This window comes from Scomber japonicus, chromosome 4 (genome assembly GCF_027409825.1).
Source record: "Scomber japonicus isolate fScoJap1 chromosome 4, fScoJap1.pri, whole genome shotgun sequence".
Taxonomy (NCBI): domain Eukaryota; kingdom Metazoa; phylum Chordata; class Actinopteri; order Scombriformes; family Scombridae; genus Scomber; species Scomber japonicus.
The window spans coordinates 31,930,335-31,950,334 of NC_070581.1; the positions used below are offsets into that span (position 1 = coordinate 31,930,335).

At 40.6% G+C, this 20,000-nt stretch overlaps 2 protein-coding genes across 3 annotated transcripts in view; one reads left to right on the forward strand and one right to left on the reverse strand.

Moving 5' to 3' along the window:
- The window catches only part of dnajc5ab (DnaJ (Hsp40) homolog, subfamily C, member 5ab), a 22,407-nt gene extending 9,544 nt beyond the window's left edge, over positions 1-12,863 (reverse strand). Inside the window, exon 1 of the mRNA XM_053316908.1 lies at positions 12,666-12,863. The gene's annotated coding sequence lies outside the window, so the exon portion shown is untranslated. The remainder of the gene's footprint in view (positions 1-12,665) is intronic.
- A 113-nt stretch (positions 12,864-12,976) lies between these two features.
- The window catches only part of adrm1 (ADRM1 26S proteasome ubiquitin receptor), an 11,038-nt gene continuing 4,014 nt past the window's right edge, over positions 12,977-20,000 (forward strand). The window contains exons 1-6 of one of the 2 annotated variants that reach the window (XM_053316899.1): positions 12,977-13,059; positions 14,157-14,399; positions 15,310-15,426; positions 16,517-16,727; positions 17,487-17,568; positions 18,246-18,382. In XM_053316899.1, coding sequence (XP_053172874.1) covers positions 14,190-14,399; positions 15,310-15,426; positions 16,517-16,727; positions 17,487-17,568; positions 18,246-18,382 — 757 coding nt within the window. In that variant the 5' untranslated portion in view covers positions 12,977-13,059; positions 14,157-14,189. The remainder of the gene's footprint in view (positions 13,060-14,156; positions 14,400-15,309; positions 15,427-16,516; positions 16,728-17,486; positions 17,569-18,245; positions 18,383-20,000) is intronic. The other variant, XM_053316900.1, reaches the window with a different exon arrangement.

Below are 20,000 nucleotides of genomic sequence, written 5' to 3' on the forward strand. Positions count from 1 at the left end.
CAGAGAGAGAGAGACAGAAAGAGAGAGAGAGGAAGAGAGAGGGAGCGGGAAAGAGAGAGGCAAAGAGCGAGAGAGATAGAGAGAGAGACAAAGACAGAGAGAGAGAGAGAGAGAGAGAGAGAGAGAGAGAGAGAGAGCTGAGGTCAGGGAGTGTCGGAAAGAAAGAAAGAAAGAAAGAAAGAAAGAAAGAAAGAAAGAAAGAAAGAAAGAAAGAAAGAGAGAGTGACTACTACTTTTACTACTAAAGTGAAAGTGAATATTTGACAGGTCTGTGTGACTCGCGGCCGCAGTAACCTTTCTAACGGTCACGCTCATGTGATGATCGGTCACATGACCCTCGACTATCAGCGGCCAACATCTGAAGGAAGGAAAGAAGGAAGGGAGGAAGGAAGAAATGAAGGAAGGACAGGCGGAAGGAAGGGAGGACAGATGGAAGGATGGAAAGAAGGAAGGACAGATGGAAGGAAGGGAGGACAGATGGAAGGAAGGAAGGAAGAAATGAGGGAAGGACAGACGGAAGGAAGGGAGGACAGATGGAAGGAAGGGAGGACAGATGGAAGGAAGGAAGGAAAGAAGGAAGGGAGGAAGGAAGAAATGAGGGAAGGACAGACGGAAGGAAGGGAGGACAGATGGAAGGAAGGGAGGACAGATGGAAGGATGGAAAGAAGGAAGGACAGATGGAAGGAAGGGAGGACAGATGGAAGGAAGGAAGGAATGAAGGAAAGAAGGAAGGATAGATGGAAGGAAGGAAGGAAAGAAGGAATGTAGGGAGGACAGATGGAACGAAAGAAGGGAGGACAGACAGAAGGTAGGAATGAAGGAAGGACAGAAGGAAGGTAGGAAGGAAGGACAGAAGGAAGGAAGGAACAAAGAAAGGAAAAAAGAAAGGTAAGGAGGAAAAAGAGAAGGAAGGAAGGACAGATGGAAGGAAGGAAAAGAACACAGGAAGGAAAGTGGGCCGGATTGCTCGCCTCAGTGGGCCGGTTCTGGCCCGCGGGCCGCATGTTTGACACCCCTGGTCTACAGTCTGCAGGTAGATTTACACAGCTGATGACTCACTGTTAAACTAACTATGACTCAGTTTACTTTAGGATAGCACTCTTTCTTTTAAAACTACTGTCACTTTTTAAATGTTCTTTCTTTTGGGTCCTGAGTAACGCAATCACTCTATGTATGAAATAAATATTAGATGAAATGATTGGAATAAAAAATAAGTAATGTGTTTAATCACTAATTTAACCTGTAAAATATATAAAAGTTAGTTTTTTTTTATATATTTGTACAGAATGACAAATGAAATCTCATTTTATAACATTGGTAATGAATATAAAATAAAATAAAAATGAATAAATACTTAAATAAAATGAAAGCATATCACTAAGGCTGCAACTAAGGATTATTTTAATCATTTAATAATCTGTTTATTGCTTTCTAGATTAATCAATTAGCCGTAAAATGTCAGAAAATTGTGAAAAATCTTCCACAAAGCTTAAGGTTGCATCTTTAAATGTCTTTTTTTTAAATCTCAAACAGTCCACAACTCAATAATACTCAGTTTATCATCACAGAAGACTAAAGAAACCAGGAGAAATGCATATTTAATTGAGGAATTTTGACTTTTTCCCCTCTTTAAAATGACTCAAAATGATTTATTAATGATCAAATTAGCTGGGGATCCATTTCCTGTTGATTAACTACTAAATTAATAGACTTTACATATTACTATACTATAATAAAGCAGTCTAAGCTGGTCTGAATTTATTAATTAGGTTAAAAAGTGAGAATCAATCAATCATAAATCATAAATCATAAATCAGGTCGTTTTGTGAAGCTCGGCTCTCACAAACCTAAATATGAACACGGTGACCGAATACCACTGAGCCAAAGTCCCAGCCGGGGGTGGGGGGGGGTGGGGGGGGTGTAATTTTAGGTTTTCGAGGGGTTGGCACGGCGACGCTCTGACGCTCTGACACTCTGACAGGAAACTGGCCCACAGCACTGCAAGCTTATCAAAATAAAGTCAAGAATAAGGACAATAAATAAAGTATAAAAATAGATTATCTCCATTATCTACAGCTGCTAATGAAATATAATATTAATAATAATAATATAATGCATCTGTCTATTATTTCATGGCTCTTTAAACTCATTTCTTACCCGTGGATTGAAGCACATTTGCCTCTCGGTGTGTGTTCAGCGTAGCAGCAGCAGTGATAATCCCCCCGTCTGACCTACTGCTGCTCCGTTATCTGCCTATAACCTGATTTAATCTGACCGCCTCTTTAAATGACTCACTGATGACCACAAGCTTCATACTGGTGATGACATCATTGGTTTCCCCTAAAAATCAACACACACACACACACCCCCCCCCCCCGACACACACACACACACCCCCCCACACACACACACACACTTTATTAACCCTCCTGTTGTCCTCGAGTCAAGGAAGGAAGAAGAGAAAGGAGGGAGGAAGGGATGGAGGAAAGGAGGGAGGAAGGAAGGGAGGAAAGGAGGGAAGAAGGAAGGAGGGAAAGGAGGGAGGAGGGAGGGAGGAAGGGAGGAAAGAAGGAAGGAAAGGAGGGAGGGTGGAAGGAAGGAAAGGAGGGAGGGAGGGTGGAAGGAAGGAAAGGAGGGAGGAAGGGAGGAAAGAAAGAGAGGAGGGAGGGAGGGAGGAAGGGAGGAAAGGAGGGAGGGAGGAAGGGAGGAAAGAAAGAGAGGAGGGAGGAAAGAAAGAGAGGAAAGGAGGGAGGGTTGAAGGAAGGAAAGGAGGGAGAGAGGGTGGAAGGAAGGGAGGAAAGAAAGAGAGGAGGGAGGGAGGGAGGAAGGGAGGAGGAAGGAAGGAAAGGAGGGAGGAAGGAAGTAAGAAGGGATGGAAGAAGGAAGGAAAGGAGGAAGGAAGGAAGAAGGAAAGGAGGAAAGGAAAGGAAGGAAAGACGGAGGAAATAAGGAAAGAAGGGAGGTAGGAGGGAGGAAGGGAGGAGGGAGGGAGGAAAGAACAGAGGAAGGAAGGAATGAAGAACAGAGGAAAGAAGGTAGGGGGGAGGAAAGAAAGAGAGGAGGGAGGGAGGGAGGAAGGAAGGAGCGAAGAAGGAAGGAAAGGAGGGAGGAAGGGAGGAAAGAAAGAAAGAAGGAAGGAAAGGAGGGAGGAAGGGAGGAAGGAGGGAGGGAGGGAGGGAAGGAAGGAAAGAACAACAGAGGAAAGAAGATAGGGGAGAGGAAAGAAAGAGAGGAGGGAGGGAGGGAGGAAGGAGGGAAGGAGGGACAGGTCCCCCCCCCCCCTAGCTCTCGGACCAGCTGACTCACACTAATATAATGTGATTTCCTGGACATGAAGCTGCTGCTGCTCTGATTCTGATTCTGATGTAAAAGACGTTTAAACAGGAAGTGAGTTACTAAGAAAGAATAAAAGGGATGCTCCGTGAAGTTGATGCAATTTATGAATAATTTAAAACTCTTTATGAATTTTTAACATAATGCAAGAATAGATGATAACTAGTCCAGAAGAAGGAAATTAACTGTACTGCTCTCTAGCTTTTTAATATTGGAGCACCACTCTAGATAATATATATGCTTATATTATATAGTAGATATATATATATTATATTATATATTATATTATATTATATATTATAGTAGAGCCTGCTGATGCTGGATATTTGGGGCAGATGACAATACCAATACTGATAATAGGGAATAAAATAAATCAGATATCAATATATTGGCCTATAATCTTGTATATAAACTGAATAAAGACATTAACACACTTTTGTTTCTGCAGTGATCCTTCAAACTGTGGTTATTAAACACATCTCATGTTGCTTATATGTATGTAATCTGTATTATTTGTATCCGTGTACACTTATAAATATCTTTACAGTTATATAACAAGTATATTTTATATTAAGTAAACTTCACTGGGTATGTATTAAACATGAATGACGTATTTGGATTTTCAGCGCACACTACTACAGTCTACACCTAGCCGAGTTAGCAGCTGAGATAGCAGCAGAAAGCTCTCAGACGTAGCGTCCATGTTTCTGGTAGAGGTGGTGACTTTGATTGGCAGGTGACACTTGTTAGGGGGCATATATATATATATATATATATATATATATATATATATATATGTTAGGGCTGTCAGCGTTAGCGCGTTAATCGCAATTACATTAATGCAATCCATAACGCGTTAATATTTTTTAATCGCATTTTAATGTAGCAAGCCTTTTTGTCCCTTCTACTCCCCCGTAGACGGCTCCTCTAGCTGTAGCGCTATGCTTTGAAGTGGCCTCCTGCAGTAAACCTACCGCGCTGATGGAAAGTAAGAGAGCTACTGGACTTTTGAACGGCTTGTTTAACTTTAAAACACTTCCAGACGCTTCAGTTGACAAGTCAAAAGTAAAATGCAACCTGTGTCAAACGGAGTTTAACTACCACCGGAGTACGTGGAGTTTGAGTTAGCACCTCCACGCTAAACACCCAGGTGCAGCCAAGCCAGCCTCAGCTCCACCAAAGGACCATTTTGGAGTGTGGGAGTCGCAGCAGAGCCGTGATTGATTCCCAGTTAAGACACTCTGGTAAGAAATGCTTTACATTATGGGCTTAAAACTGCCTTCAAATGGAAAATAACAGGATTAAAACCCTTCAACAGGCAGGGATGGAAAATGAGATGTAAGTAAAATATTTCCACTCATATTTTTAATATATTGTAACGTCCCTCAATAAACACCGAGACGTTAGCCGGTTTAGCTAGCTCTTTATTCCTTTTTATTACACAGTCTACTGTGGGCCGTAGCCAACACCAAAACAACCAAACCTAATGTAGTAGCTCCTTAGCCACACATGTGCTGCCGTCTTCTTCTCAGAGGCTAACAACAACACACCTGCAGGCTAGCTGCAAGTCTCATTCTCAAGACGCGTTCACAGACACTCGGGAAAAACAGTACTTTAACTGAACAGAACAGAAACTGGCTTAAACTCTCAAATTTTATAACACAAAACAGTAACATGCCCATTTTGTTACAATATTTTGGATTTTATGAGTTGTATCTCCACCAGGATGCGTTGCCCTTATTAAGGTATAAAATGGTGGTAATGATAAAAAACACTTACAAGTGTTATTTAACATAGAAAAGTGATACATTCTGGTCATTAATATCACACATACTAGTTTCTTAACTGATTTTTATAAATTCTATCAAAGTATAGACCTACCACAAGCTTCAACATGATGTTAAAGACTCTGTATCTCCTGGTGCACGCTGCCTGTTTAAGGGTTAAACATGCAATTAAAAATGTGATTAATCGAGATTAACTATGGGAATTTTGCGATTAATCGCGATTAAAAAAATTAATCGTTTGACAGCCCAAATATATATATATATATATACATACACATACACATATATATATATACATATATATATGTATATATATATCTTTAAAAACTAGACAGATACAGATCAACATATTGGTATAAAACACTGATTCTATAATATATCTATGATTGACCAATATCAGCTGATAATAGAGAGTTTTAATAGAGATATAACTAAAATCAGCTTTATTTAACATATATGTACTTTAAGAAGTCCTGCAGCTGATACCGTGTGCTGATCAGAGCGTGAACGGATTAGTCACACGTGTCGTTTTCAGCAGCGGAAACTATTTCAGGAATGTGAGCAAATGAATTATGAGAGTGTAAAAATGAGGTTAATGTGTACGTTTAAAAAAAGAAAAAAAAAAGTTCCTTAAAGCTGTAGTCAGAGCGTTGGTCACGGTGTCTAAAACAACACTAATTGATTTGTAATTGTAATTTTTTTATTCTACTTTTATTCCCCTGCTAGTGTCATCGTTATAACTTCTGTAAATATCCCAAAATATCTTTCCTTCCTTCCTTCCTGCCTTCCTTCCTTCTTTCCTTTCCTTCCTCCCTGCCTTCCTTCTTTCCTTCCTCCATCCCCCTTTCTTCTTCCTTCCTTCCTTCCATCTGTTCTTCCTCCCTCCCTCCTTCTCTCTTTCTTTCATCCCGCCACCTTCCTTCCTTCCTTCCTTCTTTCCTCCGTCCTTCCTTCCTTCCTTCCATCTGTTCTTCCTCCCTCTCTCCTTCTCTCCTCCCTTCCTTCTTCCTTCCTTCCTTCTTTCTTCCCTTCTTTCCTTCCCTTCCTCTTTTCCTTTCTCCCTTACTCGTTCTTTATTTCCTCCTTCCTTCCTTCCTTTCCTTCCTTCCATCTGTCCTTCCTCCCTCCCTCCTTCTCTCCTCCCTTCCTTCTTTCCTTCCTTCCATCTGTTCTTCCTCCCTCCCTCCTTCTCTCCTCCCTTCCTTCTTTCCTTCCTCCATCCCCCTTTCTTCTTCCTTCCTTCCATCTGTTCTTCCTCCCTCCCTCCTTCTCTCTTTCTTACCTCCCCCCACCTTCCTTCCTTCCTTCTTTCCTCCGTCCTTCCTTCCTTCCTTCCATCTGTTCTTCCTCCCTCCCTCCTTCTCTCCTCCCTTCCTTCTTCCTTCCTTCCTTCCTCCCTCCTTCCTTCCTTCTTTCCTCCCTCCATCCCCCTTTCTTCCTTCCTTCCTTCCTTCTTTCTTCCCTTCCTACCTCCCTCCTTCTCTCTTTCTTTCTTTCCTCCCCCCACCTTCCTTCCTTCTTTCCTCCGTCCTTCCTTCCTCCCTTCCTTTCAATGAGTGTCCTATAAAGGGTTAAAGCTGTAGTCAGAGCGTTGGTCACGGTGTCTAAAACAAGACTAATTGATTTGTAATTGTAATTTTTTTTATTCTACTTTTATTCCCCTGCTAGTGTCATCGTTATAATAAGAGACACACTAATAGTTAACACTGGATTAACACTGTAATACAGGGGTGTCAAACATGCGGCCCGTGGGCCAGAACTGGCCCGCCAAGGGGTCCAATCCGGCCCACTCTCCTTCCTGTCTTTTTTCCTTATTTCCTGTCTTTATTTCATTCCTTCCTTCCTTCCATCTTTTCTTCCTTCCTTCCATGTTTCCGTCCTGTCTTCTTTTCCTACTTCCTTCCTTCCTTCCATCCATCTTTCCTTATTTCCTTCCATCTTTCGTTCCTGTCTTCTTTTCCTACTTCCTTCCTTCCATCTTTCCTTATTTCCTTCCATCTTTCGTCCTGTCTTCTTTTCCTACTTCCTTCCTTCCTTCCTTCTTTCCATCTTTCCCTATTTCCTTCCATGTTTCCGTCCTGTCTTCTTTTCCTACTTCCTTCCTTCCATCTTTCCTTATTTCCTTCCATCTTTCGTTCCTGTCTTCTTTTTCTTCTTTTCTTCCATCTGGCCTTCCTTCCTTCCTTCCTTCGATATTTCCATCCTGTCTTCTTTTCCTCCTTCCTTCCTTCTTTCTTTTCTTCTCTTTTATCCATTTACCTGTCTTTCTTCCCTTTCTTCTGTCCTTCCTTCCTTCAATCTGTCCTTCCTCCCTTTCTTCCTTCTGTCTTCCCTCCCTTTCTTCCTTCTGTCCTTCCTCTCTTTCTTCCTTCTGTCCTTCCTCCCTTCCTTCCGTCCTTCCTTCTTTCCTTTTTCCCTCCTTCCTTTTGCCTGTCTTTCCTTCCTTCTGTCCTTTCTTCCTTCCTTCCATCTTTTTAATGATCCGGCCCACATCAGATCAAATTGGGCTGAATGTGGCCCTTGAATGAAAATGAGTTTGACTCCTCTGCATTTATTTGTCCTAATAAATAAAGTTTAATTATATATATTATATTAAAGTTAAAGTTAAAGTTTATGCTTTAAATGTATTATCTCATATTTAAGGTGGCCTGTAAGGAAAATGCTGACCTGACAGAAGATTGTGGCAAAAACCTTGATGGTCTATACTCAGAATTAGAGTCGCAATTAACAATTATTTCATTATTAATTAATCTATCAATTAGTTTCTAGATTAATCTATTAGTTATGTGATTAATAAAACATCAAAAAATGGTGGAAAATGTTCATCACTGTTTCCCAAAGCCTAGAAATATCTTCCACAACCCAACGATAATCAATTTATAGTCAAATGGATTAAAAAGAAAACAGAAAATAATCAAATTTGAGAAGCTAGAATCAGAAAATAGAAAATGTGGACTTTTTCTTTCCTTTTTTTACAGTGACTCAAAACAATGAATCAATTATTTAAAATACTTGGAGACTAATCTAATAGTTAGTAATCATTGAATCACTGCAGCTGCTTCTGGGAATCACTACTGGGAGTGAAAAGGTGAAAGAAAGAAAACCAGACCAGACCTCCATGACTGAACAGCTGACTGTGATTTGATTAAAGAGAGACTGTAGTGGTGGTTGTGGTTGATGGTGCACACCCAAAGGAGCTAAGGAGCCAAAAACTGCTATTATAAAATACTCATAATTCATCCTCACACACACACACACACACACACACACACACACACACACACACACACACACACACACACACTTTATTAACCCTCCTGTTGTCCTCGAGTCAAGGAAGGGAAAGAAGGAAGGAAAGAAGGAAGGAAAGGAAGGAGGGAGGAAGGGAGGAAGAAGGAAGGAAAGGAGGGAGGAAGGGAGGAAAGAAAGAGGAGAGGGAGGGAGGGAGGGAGGAGGAAGGAAGGAAAGGAGGGAGGAAGGGAGGAAAGGAGGGAGGGACGAAGGAAGTAGAGAAAGGAGGGAGGAAGGAAAGGAGGAAAGGAAGGGAGGAGGAAGGAAGGAAAGGAGGAAGGAAGGAAGTAGAGAAATGAGGGAGGAAGGAAGGAGGAAATAAGGAAAGAAGGAAGGTTGGAGGGAGGTAGGAAAGAAGGAAGGAGGGAGGGTGGGAGGAAAGAAAAGAGGAAGGAAGGAAAGAACAACAGAGGAAAGAAGGTAGGGGGAGGAAAGAAAGTGAGGAGGGAGGGAGGGAGGAAAGAAGGAAGGAAGGAAGGAAGGAGCGAAGAAGGAAAGAAAGGAGGGAGGAAGGGAGGAAAGAAGGAAGGAAAGGAAGGAGGAAGGGAGGAAGAAGGAAGGAAGGAAGGAGGGATGGAAGGAAATGAGGGAGGAAGGGAGGAGGAAGGAAGGAAGTAGAGGAAGGAGGGAGGAAGGAAAGGAGGAAAGAAAGGAGGACGGATGAAAGAAGGAAAGAAGGAAAGAAGGAAGGTAGGAGGGAGGGAGGAAAGAAAAGAGGAAGGAAGGAAAGAACAACAGAGGAAAGAAGGTAGGGGGGAGGAAAGAAAGTGAGGAGGGAGGGAGGGAGGGTGGGAGGGAGGGAGGAAAGAAGGAAGGAAGGAAGGAAGGAGCGAAGAAGGAAGGAAAGGAGGGAGGAAGGGAGGAAAGAAGGAAGGAAAGGAAGGAGGAAGGGAGGAAGAAGGAAGGAAGGAAGGAAGGAGGGATGGAAGAAGGAAGGAAAGGAGGAAGGAAAGAAGTAGAGAAAGGAGGGAGGAAGGAAAGGAGGAAAGGAAAGGAAGGAAGGACGGTAGGAGGGAGGGGAGGGAGGAAAGAAAAGAGGAAGGAAGGGGGAGGAAAGAAAGAGAGGAGGGAGGGAGGAAAGAAGGAAGGAAGGAAGGAAGGAAACATTATATGAGACAAAAAGACAGCGAAAAGCGAAAAAATCCATTTGTGATTTTTCATTGAGAGTGTGCGGTTCCCTCATTCATTGAGATCAGGTCACACACACACACACACACACACACACACACACACACACACACACACACACACACACACACACACACACACACACACACACACAGTCAGCCACCACCTGCCACTCCACATACACATCACATGAGGAGACAGAAAAAGACAAGCAGCTCTCCTCAAGTCTATTTCAGATTCACTCAGAGTCAAACTAACAATAGAAAGCATTATGTAGATTTAAGGTTTTTAATATTTAACATATTACTAAATACATAAATTGCTGTTTTTTTAAATATAATTATGTTATTGTTGTTATTTCCACTTTACATTGTTATTGTAAATATTCGACAAGCGTCCTCACTGTCCATTTTTATTCCTTGGCTTTCAACCCAGCATGAGACTCTGCTCCTGTTTTACTGTTTTATGGTTTGTTTGTTTGTTTTTTAATTTGTTTTAAAAACAATAAACAATTATTTTAGTATTTATTTCCTGTTAATTGTTTTATCTTCCTGTGTTGTTTTATATATTTATGTACAGCACTTTGTTTCAGCTGTTGGTTGTTTTAAAGTGCTTTATAAATAAAGTTTATTTGGAGATTTTGGTGCTTAATGGGAACATTTACCCTAACAGCTGAAAACAAGTAAACAAATGCAATAAGTTACATTACTTTCTTGAAGTAATTGAAATACATTACATATTACATTGTAGATAAGGTCAACTAGTAATCTGTAAGCTTCCCAGCTACATATATTGCACATTATTGCACATAAATCCTTATTTTTTGGTCTTTATTCTCAGAGTTTAAAGTACTGATGTGACTCTTTATCTAATTACTGAGCATGGTGACTTGGTGTCAGACTGATCAATGAGTCCCATCGATCGGCTACTAGACTGTGTTACTGATGCAGTGACTAACAGGACTGAACTTAGTACAGGATTTCACACACACACACACACACACACACACACACACACACACACACACACACACACACACACACACACACACACACACACACACACACACACACACACTGTAAGAAACTCAGATGAATATGTAAGAGGGGTTTTTATTTCCCCACATGGTGATTAATGAGCTGTGAAGAAACAGACTCAAATGAGAGATACATCTTGCTTTAAAAGATCTCTGTTATAAATCATGTCAGTATCCAGTAAAACCAGCTGAACTTAAGATGTTTGATGGGCTGAAAACATGAGATAGAAAACTGGAAAAGTAATAAGTTACATTAATTTGATGAAGTCACTGAAATAGGTGCATTACTTATTACATTATAGATAAGGGTAACTAGTAATGTGTAACCTTCCCAACCCTGCAAACTACTAACTTAACCCCTTTAAATGTATTATCTCATAATATTCAAGGTGGGAAAATGCTGATCTGGCACAAAACTTGTTGAGTTTCTTATGTGTCTGAAATCCTGTAACCATTTCAGTCCTTGTGCACAGTAAATTTTGCATTGTTAAATCAACACTTAAAGAGCTAAATTGAACTATTACACTATTTAACTCTTTAAGTGTTGATTTAACAATGCAAAATTTACTGTGTAGTCACTTGCAAACAAGACTAAACTACTAACTTATAAGTCATGAAGTTGGGAAGTTTGCACCTGCCTCTCCCAGACGTCAGCTCTGACATTATAAAAACACACACACACACACACACACACACACACACACACTGGTGCCTCACTTGGCTACAACAAGACTGCAAATCCGTATTTATCCCTCGTGGTGTGTGTCTTCTCACTGTGTGTTTAAAAAAGCAACCATAATAATCAATACTATAACGCTGCTGCCGGTGCATTTGAATCAAGCATCTGTGTGTGTGTGTGTGTGTGTGTGTGTGTGTGTGTGTGTGTGTGTGTGTGTGTTTATATATATTTATATGTGTCTGAAATCCTGTAATAATGTCAGTCCACTGCAGAACAAGACAAAAAAATACTAACTTAACCCCTTTTTAATGTATTATCTCATAATATTCAAGGTGGAAAATGCTGATCTGGCACAAAACTTTGATGATCGATGTTCAGGTTGAGTTTCTTATGTGTCTGAAATCCTGTAATCATTACAGTCATAGTAGTCACTTGCTAATAAGACAATACTACAAACTTATAAGTCATGAAGTTGGGAAGTTTGCACCTGCTTCTCCCATTTTTCCTGAGAAAGACGTCAGCTCAGACATGATCAAACACACACACACACACACACACACACACACACACAGACACACTGGTGCCTCACTTGGCTTCAAGACTGCAAATCCGGATTTATCCCCCATGGTGTGTGTCTTCTCACTGTGTGTTTTAACTGTGAGGGCTGCAACCATAATAATCAATAATATAACGCCGCTGGTGCATCTGAATCAAGCGTGTGTGTACGTGTGTGTGTGTGTGTGTGTGTATATTTATATATATGTGTCTTCTCGGTTTGTGACTGTCAAACTGAACTAGAAAATGCCGGTCTGCTCGGGAATCAAACCGTAGTTAAAGCTGGATAATCTCCAGACACACACACACACACACACACACACACACACACACACACACACAGAGAGAGAGAGATAGAGAGAGAAACACAGACAGACCGTCAGAGAGAGAGAGAGAGAGAGGGAGACACACACACACACACACACACACACACACACACACACACAGCGACACAGCTTGCACACACACACACACACACACAGCCACACACAGACACAGACACACACAGTAACACACAGCATCCATGTTGGTTTAGCCTTCGTCCACACAGCCATAGCCTGGTTTTCAATAAACAGCTAGCACTTAGCTCGCTAACTAATCCAAGGACAGCCGGGTGGTGTTACAGTATAACTGGTGACCGTGTTAACTGTTGACTTTCACGTTGAGGTTTTCCTAAAAAACCTATAATTGTAATTTAATCCCTTTTTAAAATATATACTCATCTGTGTGTTATATCTAAATTATGCTAACCATTTATGTAAGTTAAATTAATCCTGTAATGTGAGAAACTCACCAGATAACACGGCCACCATTTATACTGTAACACCGGGCTAACTCAACTCAGTGCATCTCTTACCTTTCTTAATGTATCTCCGCCGGTGCAAGTGCCGCGTCTCTGTCTCTTCTTTTTTCTCAAGTTGAAGCGCGTTTTTCTTCTTTATAATACTCGCATCCCAGGTTGATTTATTTTTTCCTTTATATCTCCTTAAATCACTAAAAACAGCAGGTATATATAAAAGCTATAGTGGAGCTATACACCGAGCTAACGGCCACTCTGAAGCTGGGGGGTTGGAGCGGGAGCGCGCAAGCCCTCCTCCTACTCCTTCTTCTAACTGTGACGAGCAGCGCGGTCACGAACATCACATGAACGGAAGTCAACAACGGACGTTTCAGTAGCAAAGCGACGCGAGAAGAGAGAGAGAGAAAAAAGTTATCAGAGGGGAAATTCTTCTAAAAAAACAACTTTTAAGGTATTTTTTAAAACTTATATTTCTGTGTTAAGTTGGTAAAAAGCGACTCGTGTATATAAATGGTTGTTGTTGTTATTATTTTTTAAGTTTTAAAGACTTTTTCGCTGGTTATAACCCGTGACTGTTTTTAGCCAAGTCATGGGCTAATGTTAGCATTGTTAGCATTGTTAGCTAATGTTATCATTGGTATCATTGGTAGCATCGGTAGCATTGGTAGCATCAGTAGCATTGGCAACCGGCATGCTACTTTTTTTAGCTTTGAAAAGTCCTTTAAACTCACACAAACTGCTCCACTCTCACTTTAATACTCACAAACAGCTGGACACGGAAGGTTAAAGCGCTATAAAAAAGTATATATAAGTACAATAACATACTCTTAATGAGTTATGTTTCTTAGTTAACCTACAGGACAACATGCTATGTGTTTATGTTACCTTAAAATTAAGTTAATATATTTCATTTAATAATCAGTCAAGCTTTTATCAAACATGGTTATTAATATTAAACTACATGTAATCGTTTCCAAGCACACACGCCAAATATTTTGTGGTTTCTCTGAGTCAGTACTGCTTTTACAGTATTATATATGATAGAAAATGTAATATTTGGGGACTTTGGACTGAATTTTTCATTGTGTTTGACATTTGTGTCTCAGCCCAGGACTGTAACTAATGTTCAGATTATTTTCTTTATTAATATTTTGGTTCATAAAATGCTAATATTGTGAATAATGCCCAAAATTAATCAATTAGTGTATCCTTATAGGAGACAATGAAAACCACCAAATATCCACATTTGATTTGGTAAATGTGGTGATTTTTTGAAAACTTCTTTGCATAAATCTTTATATCATAGCTGTAATTAAAATAAGTATTTATTTTTTTTATTTATTGGTCAAGTCTATTTCTATTATCAAGAAATCTTTGTGATTCATAAGAAACAGATGATGGTTGTGTTTAAAAATTGGTTCAATTGTGTACCAGGTTTAATTTAACTCTCCACATATTATACCTTAATGTAATGAGTGATTATAATAACCTGCCACAATAATATGAATCATGTTGTAAACCTGACTTTCTTTCTCTTCTCCTTTTTAGTTTTCGGGGCCAGTTAACAAAGAAGATTTAAAGATGTCGTCGGGCGCTCTGTTTCCCAGCCTGGTGAGCGGCTCCAGGGGAAGCTCCAGTAAATACCTGGTCGAGTTTCGTGCAGGTAAAATGAGTCTGAAGGGGAACGTGGTGACACCCGACAAACGCAAGGGCACAGTGTACATCCAGCAGTCCGACGACTCCCTCATTCACTTCTGCTGGAAGGACAGGACCTCCGGGAACGTCGATGATGTGAGTAACTCAGAACCTTGTCTGTATGATTTAATTAAAACATTGTTAATTAAATCTTGCTGGTTGTTAATTATGCATTTACCTTTTTTGCCACCTGGCTTTTGAGTAAGGGACAGCTGTTAATACCTCTACTCTTTTGACTCTTGTCATCTTATGAATTAGTTAATTTCTAGTTTACGCTACCCTTAACATTAACTTGTGTAGGTTAGAGAAATTCCTACAACCCCCTCCAGCTTTTAAAATCATTATTCAGACTCCAGTGCAGTTTTACAATATATTAGATTTACATTACAGCTGCTGGTCTCACCTCCAGAAAAGATAAAATAGTGAAATTAGAAAGACAGGCAAATTGGTAAATTCAAAGACCTGCAAAACTTTAAATTAGGCTGTTATTTAAATGTGATCCTGCTGGTGCTTTGTAATCAGAATTGGCTTTAATAATGATAATAATAATAATAATAAACTTAATGAATACAGAACTGTTCATACAGGGGATGAAGCTCAAAGTGCTTTACAGAAAAAAAAAAAAAAAACATATCTGTAAAATCTCTTAGTTGGCAAACCAGTAGACTAGAAGGTGCAGCTCGGTCGTACCTGGATATTATCTATGAAGACTTTAACATTTGGTTTCTTTTCACAGTTTTCCTTTTTTTCAAATTCTGTAATTGTTCATACTAACAGTTTACAGTCAAACTAACGCAGACACATTCAGTTAGATTTAGCTTCAGAAAGAGCAAGGTGACCGAGCTGCCTTGTGTTTTTCCCCTGTTGGTGATAGTTTGATGATGATTTGTTGTGTCACTCAGAGCAACCACTGTCCAAACACATCATCTGTCCTTCTTCTTCTTCTATCCTCACTGAATGTCATATTTATTTGCCTTTGTTTTTTTTGTTTTTTTTCTTGTTCCAGGACTTGATCATCTTCCCTGATGACTGTGAATTCAAGAGGGTGAGCCAATGCACCACGGGACGGGTCTACGTGCTGAAGTTCAAGGCCGGATCCAAGAGACTGTTCTTCTGGATGCAGGTGAGAGGAAGAAGCCCCTTCATCTTTTTAAGGGGGGGGGGGGACTAAGATATTATCTGTGCCCATTTGTGTGACATAGGGCTGCTTGATTATGGAAAAAATCATAACCACAATTATTTGGGTCAAAATTGAAATCACGATTATTAAAACTTTAGAAACATGCTGCATTTCTTGTCCATTCGGTTTAATTAATTTTCTCTCCTAGCAGCAGCCTTTTATCTGCCGCTTAACGCAACACACAGCAGAAAATGTGCAGAGATATTAGAGCTGAGCGAGTTACCATGGCGACAGTTCACGCATCACATCCTGGTTTTTAATCATTAGTCAGTAAACTCAGCATCGTCTGACGCAGGCTGGAAACCCTGCACTTTTATTTACAGTTAAAACATTTCGCTGTGTGTTTAAGCTTCTGCGGCGACTTCCTGTCTGAGCTTTTCAGAATAAAACCTTTCTTATTGAGCACTATCTCATTATTATTAAAAATTGTTTCCCCTCGATTTTATTAGTTTTGAGATCGTTTGGCCCCTAAATCGCAATCACGATCAAATTTCGATTAATTGAGCAGCCTTAGTGTGCAGGCGGATAGAGAGAAGAGAGCGACATATTTAATATTTAGCTCACCAGTTATCTTCTCCTTGGTCTTATTTTAGTCACACAAGAAGGCTGTGTCCTCCTTTTGGCTTTTAAATTGATTTAAAACCTTGTTAAGTTCACTTTTCTGCTCACTCGCTTAATTTTAACAAGTCAAAGCAGTTGATACACATTATAAAAAATGTGTTCAGACATTTTTATGTGAAGTGTTGTTTGTAGAAACTAAGAGAAAAAGCACAATTAGTTTAGATATATAGTGTTTTTCTTTGTCGTGAGTCACAACACAGGAATAAGTAATTATATATGATCTTGTGGTTTTGTTTGATTGTAACCATAAATCAAATTTTAATCTCTCTGTAATCTCTCTGTGGTGTTTTAAAAATGTTCTCTATAAATAAACTGACTTGACTGGATGTATTCAGGCCTGTTTATGTCATCTGTGAAGTATTCAGTTGTGATTTCATCCATTTTTTTTTATTCTGCACCTCGTTCCCATCAGGAGCCAAAGACGGACAAAGACGAGGAACACTGCCGTAAGGTGAACGAGTACTTGAACAACCCTCCCATTCCCGGAGCTCCAGGAAGCGGAAGCGGCAGCGGCCACGAGCTCTCTGCCCTCGGAGGAGAAGGAGGCCTCCAAAACCTGCTGGGAAACATGAGCCACAACCAGCTGATGCAGCTCATCGGACCGACCGGACTCGGAGGACTAGGTGAGCAGCATCTTTCTTTTAATGTTTACATCCACAGTTCATTATTTTGACTGTTGTTGCTAGCGGAGACAGCTTATTTTTGTCTGTATTTTATAAACCAAGCAGAACAAAAAGAATCACCAAAAAATCCAGCCTTTGTATCCTTGATAAATATAAATCAAGTAACATATGAACACAGAAAAGCTTCCTTTTATTAGGACTAACAAAAAAAAAAAGTACAGTTCTTAATTTAACAGACTTTTATCCAAAGTCACGAACATCTGAGAGCAACAGAAGCAAACAGCCAGAAAGAGACGAGGCGGGTAAGCCCTCAACAGCCGGCTGTAAGACTGGAGCTCTCCAGAATAGAAGAGAATAAACTAGTTTTATTGTTATTGTCCAGGGATGTAATAGTAGAGTAGAGCTCTAAACATGATGAGCAGCTATAATATGAGATCAACCCAAACTGTGTCATAGGGCTGCTCGATTATGGAAAAAATCATAATCATTATTTGGGTCAAAATTTAAATCACGATTATTAAAACTTTTTTTTTTTTACTTTAGAAACATGCTGCATTAATTGGACATTTCTTGTCCATTCGGCTTAATTAATTTTCTTTCCAAGCAGCAGCCTTTTATCTGCTGCTTAACGCAACACACTCTTTTTTTTGTGTGTGTGTGTGTGTGTGTGTGTGTGTGTGTGTGTGTGTGTGTGTGTGTGTGTGTGTGTGTGTGTGTGTGTGTGTGTGTGTGTGTTAATGTGGTTGTGTTTTGTCTAAGGAGGTCTGGGAGCTCTAGCAGGACCAGGACTTGCCAACCTGCTGGGAAGTGGAGGACCAGCTACCAGCAGCTCCTCATCCAGGTGAGACTAAAAACTAAAGTTCCTTCTTTCTTCCCTTCCTTCTTTCCTCTGTCCTTCTTTCTTCCCTCCCTCCCTTCCACCTTTCCTTCCTTCTTCCCTCCCTCCCTCCTTCTCTCTTTCCTCCCCCTACCTTCGTCCCTTCCTCTTTCCCTTTCTCCCTCCCTCCTTACTTCTTTCCTCCCTCCCTCCTTGCTTCCTTCTTCCCTCCCTCCTTCTCTTTTTCTTTCCTCCCCCTACCTTCGTCCCTTCCTCTTTCCCTTTCTCCCTCCCTCTTTCCTACTTTCCTCCCTCCTTCCTAGCTTCCTTCCTTCCTCCCTCCCTTCCTCCCTCCTTCTCTCTTTCTTTCCTCCCCCTACCTTCCTTCTCTCCTCCCTTCCTCTTCCCCTTTCTCGTTCCTCTTTTCTCCCTCCCTCCTAGTTTCCTTCCTTCCTTCCCTTCCATCCTTCCTTCTTCCCTCACATCCTTCTTCCTTCTTCCTCCCTTCCTTCCTTGACTCGAGGACAATAGGAGGGTCAAAATAGAAATACTGAATAAAATTAACTGACACTGTTGAGTAAAGTTATGAATCCTTACTTCTGTATTACTTCACTTTAGTTCCTCATCATCCACAAATTAAATAAACTTAATAATCACTCTCTCGTCTCCTCCTTCCTTCCTTCCTTCCTTCCTTTCCTCAGCTCTCGTAGCCAGTCTGCAGCAGCTACTCCTTCATCAGGCGCAGCTCCGAGACTGAGCTCCTCTCAGGCTCCGACTACTCCCGTGACTCCTGCTGCCTCTGCTGTGTCTCCCACTACTGTTACTCCCTCCACACCAGGTACATCACAGCCGCCTCATTACGACTTCTTAGATGGACATTCATGGTCAGAATCCAATCGTTTTACATATATATCATTTTTATTTTTGGAAGCAAGTTTCATCTCTTCTACCGTTCATGAATTTCCAAGATTTACGAATATTTTGTGCAGTTTAGGAGAGATGTAAGGCTGCGTTCACACTGCAAGCCAAATTCAGATTTTTAGCCAATCTAGATGCAACCAGGTGGCTCTTATGAAGTCTGAACAGTCATAAATCACATGAGATCTGATTTTTGCAAACTAGATTGAAACCACCTTTGGGAGGAAGTTTCAGATCTAATTTGTACAGATGTGTCTGAGTCTGAACATCCAAACACTCATATCGGATTTGACTGTCCGTGACGTCTCTCTACGTCTCTACGCTACGTCACTCTATGAGACACCAGACCCGCTTATTCCAGTTGTTGTTGCTAGGTTGGAGTAAGGAGGGAGGTTGGAAGGAAGAAAGGAAAGGAGGAAAAGAGGAAGGAAGTAAGGAGAGAAGGAAGAGAAAGGAAAGGAGGGATTTGACCCAGGAGGACGACAGGAGGGTTAATTTGCCTTTTAATTTAAGCCTAATCCTGCAGAAGTGTTGCATTGCTCCTTTATTCTGGATATCACATCCTCATAAACCCAGCAGTAGTAGTAGTAGCAGCTTTATTATCGTTATATAGAAGGTCACACAACAATATAATAAACATTTAGATGAGCCATAAAAATAGTTAAAACATAAATAAGGGCTATAAAATGATGCAAACACAGCAGCAGTAGTAGCAGTGCTTGTTGTATCAGTAGGACTTGGGTTATATTATTACACAGAATGACTAGGTAGTAATTTTAAATAAAACAAGTTAATAAATATTATAATGAAATGAATAAGGCAAGGCAGCTTTATTTATATAGTGTAATTCATACTGGGGGGGGGGGGAACTCAATGTGCTTTACATACTTTATATTTAACAGTAAGAATTGGAAATAAGAAAGAAAAGAGAAAGGGTTTATTAAATTAGATTAACCCTCCTGTTGTCCTCAGGTCAAGGGAGGAAGGAAAGAAGGAAGGATGGGTAGTAAAGGAAAGGAAGGAAGACAAGAAGGGAGGAAAGAAGGAAGGATGGGTAGTAAAGGAAAGGAAGGAAGACAAGAAGGGAGGAAAGAAGGAAGGGAGGAAGGAAGGAAGGAAATAAGGGGGGATGGAGGAAAAGAGGAATGAAGTAAGGAGAGAAGGAAGACAGGAAGGGAGGAAGGAAGGAAGTGGGGAAAGATGTATGGAAGGAGTGGAAGAACGAAGGAAAAATTAAAGAGAGAGAGAGAGGAAGGAAGAGAGGAAAGGTAGGAAGGAAGCTAGGAGGGAGGGAGAAAGGGAAAGAGGAAGGGAGGAAAGAAGGAAGGGAGGAAAAAAGGACAGAGGAAAGAAGGAAGGGAGAAAGGTAGGGGGAGGAAAGAAAGAGAGAAGGAGGGAGGAAAGAAGGAAGGGAGGAAAGAAGGAAGGGAGGAAAGAAGGACGGAGGAAAGAAGGAAGGGAGGAAGGTAGGGGGAGGAAAGAAAGAGAGGGTTAAAGGGAAACGCATCACACTCCTGGTAAAGTACACAAGCTGTCCA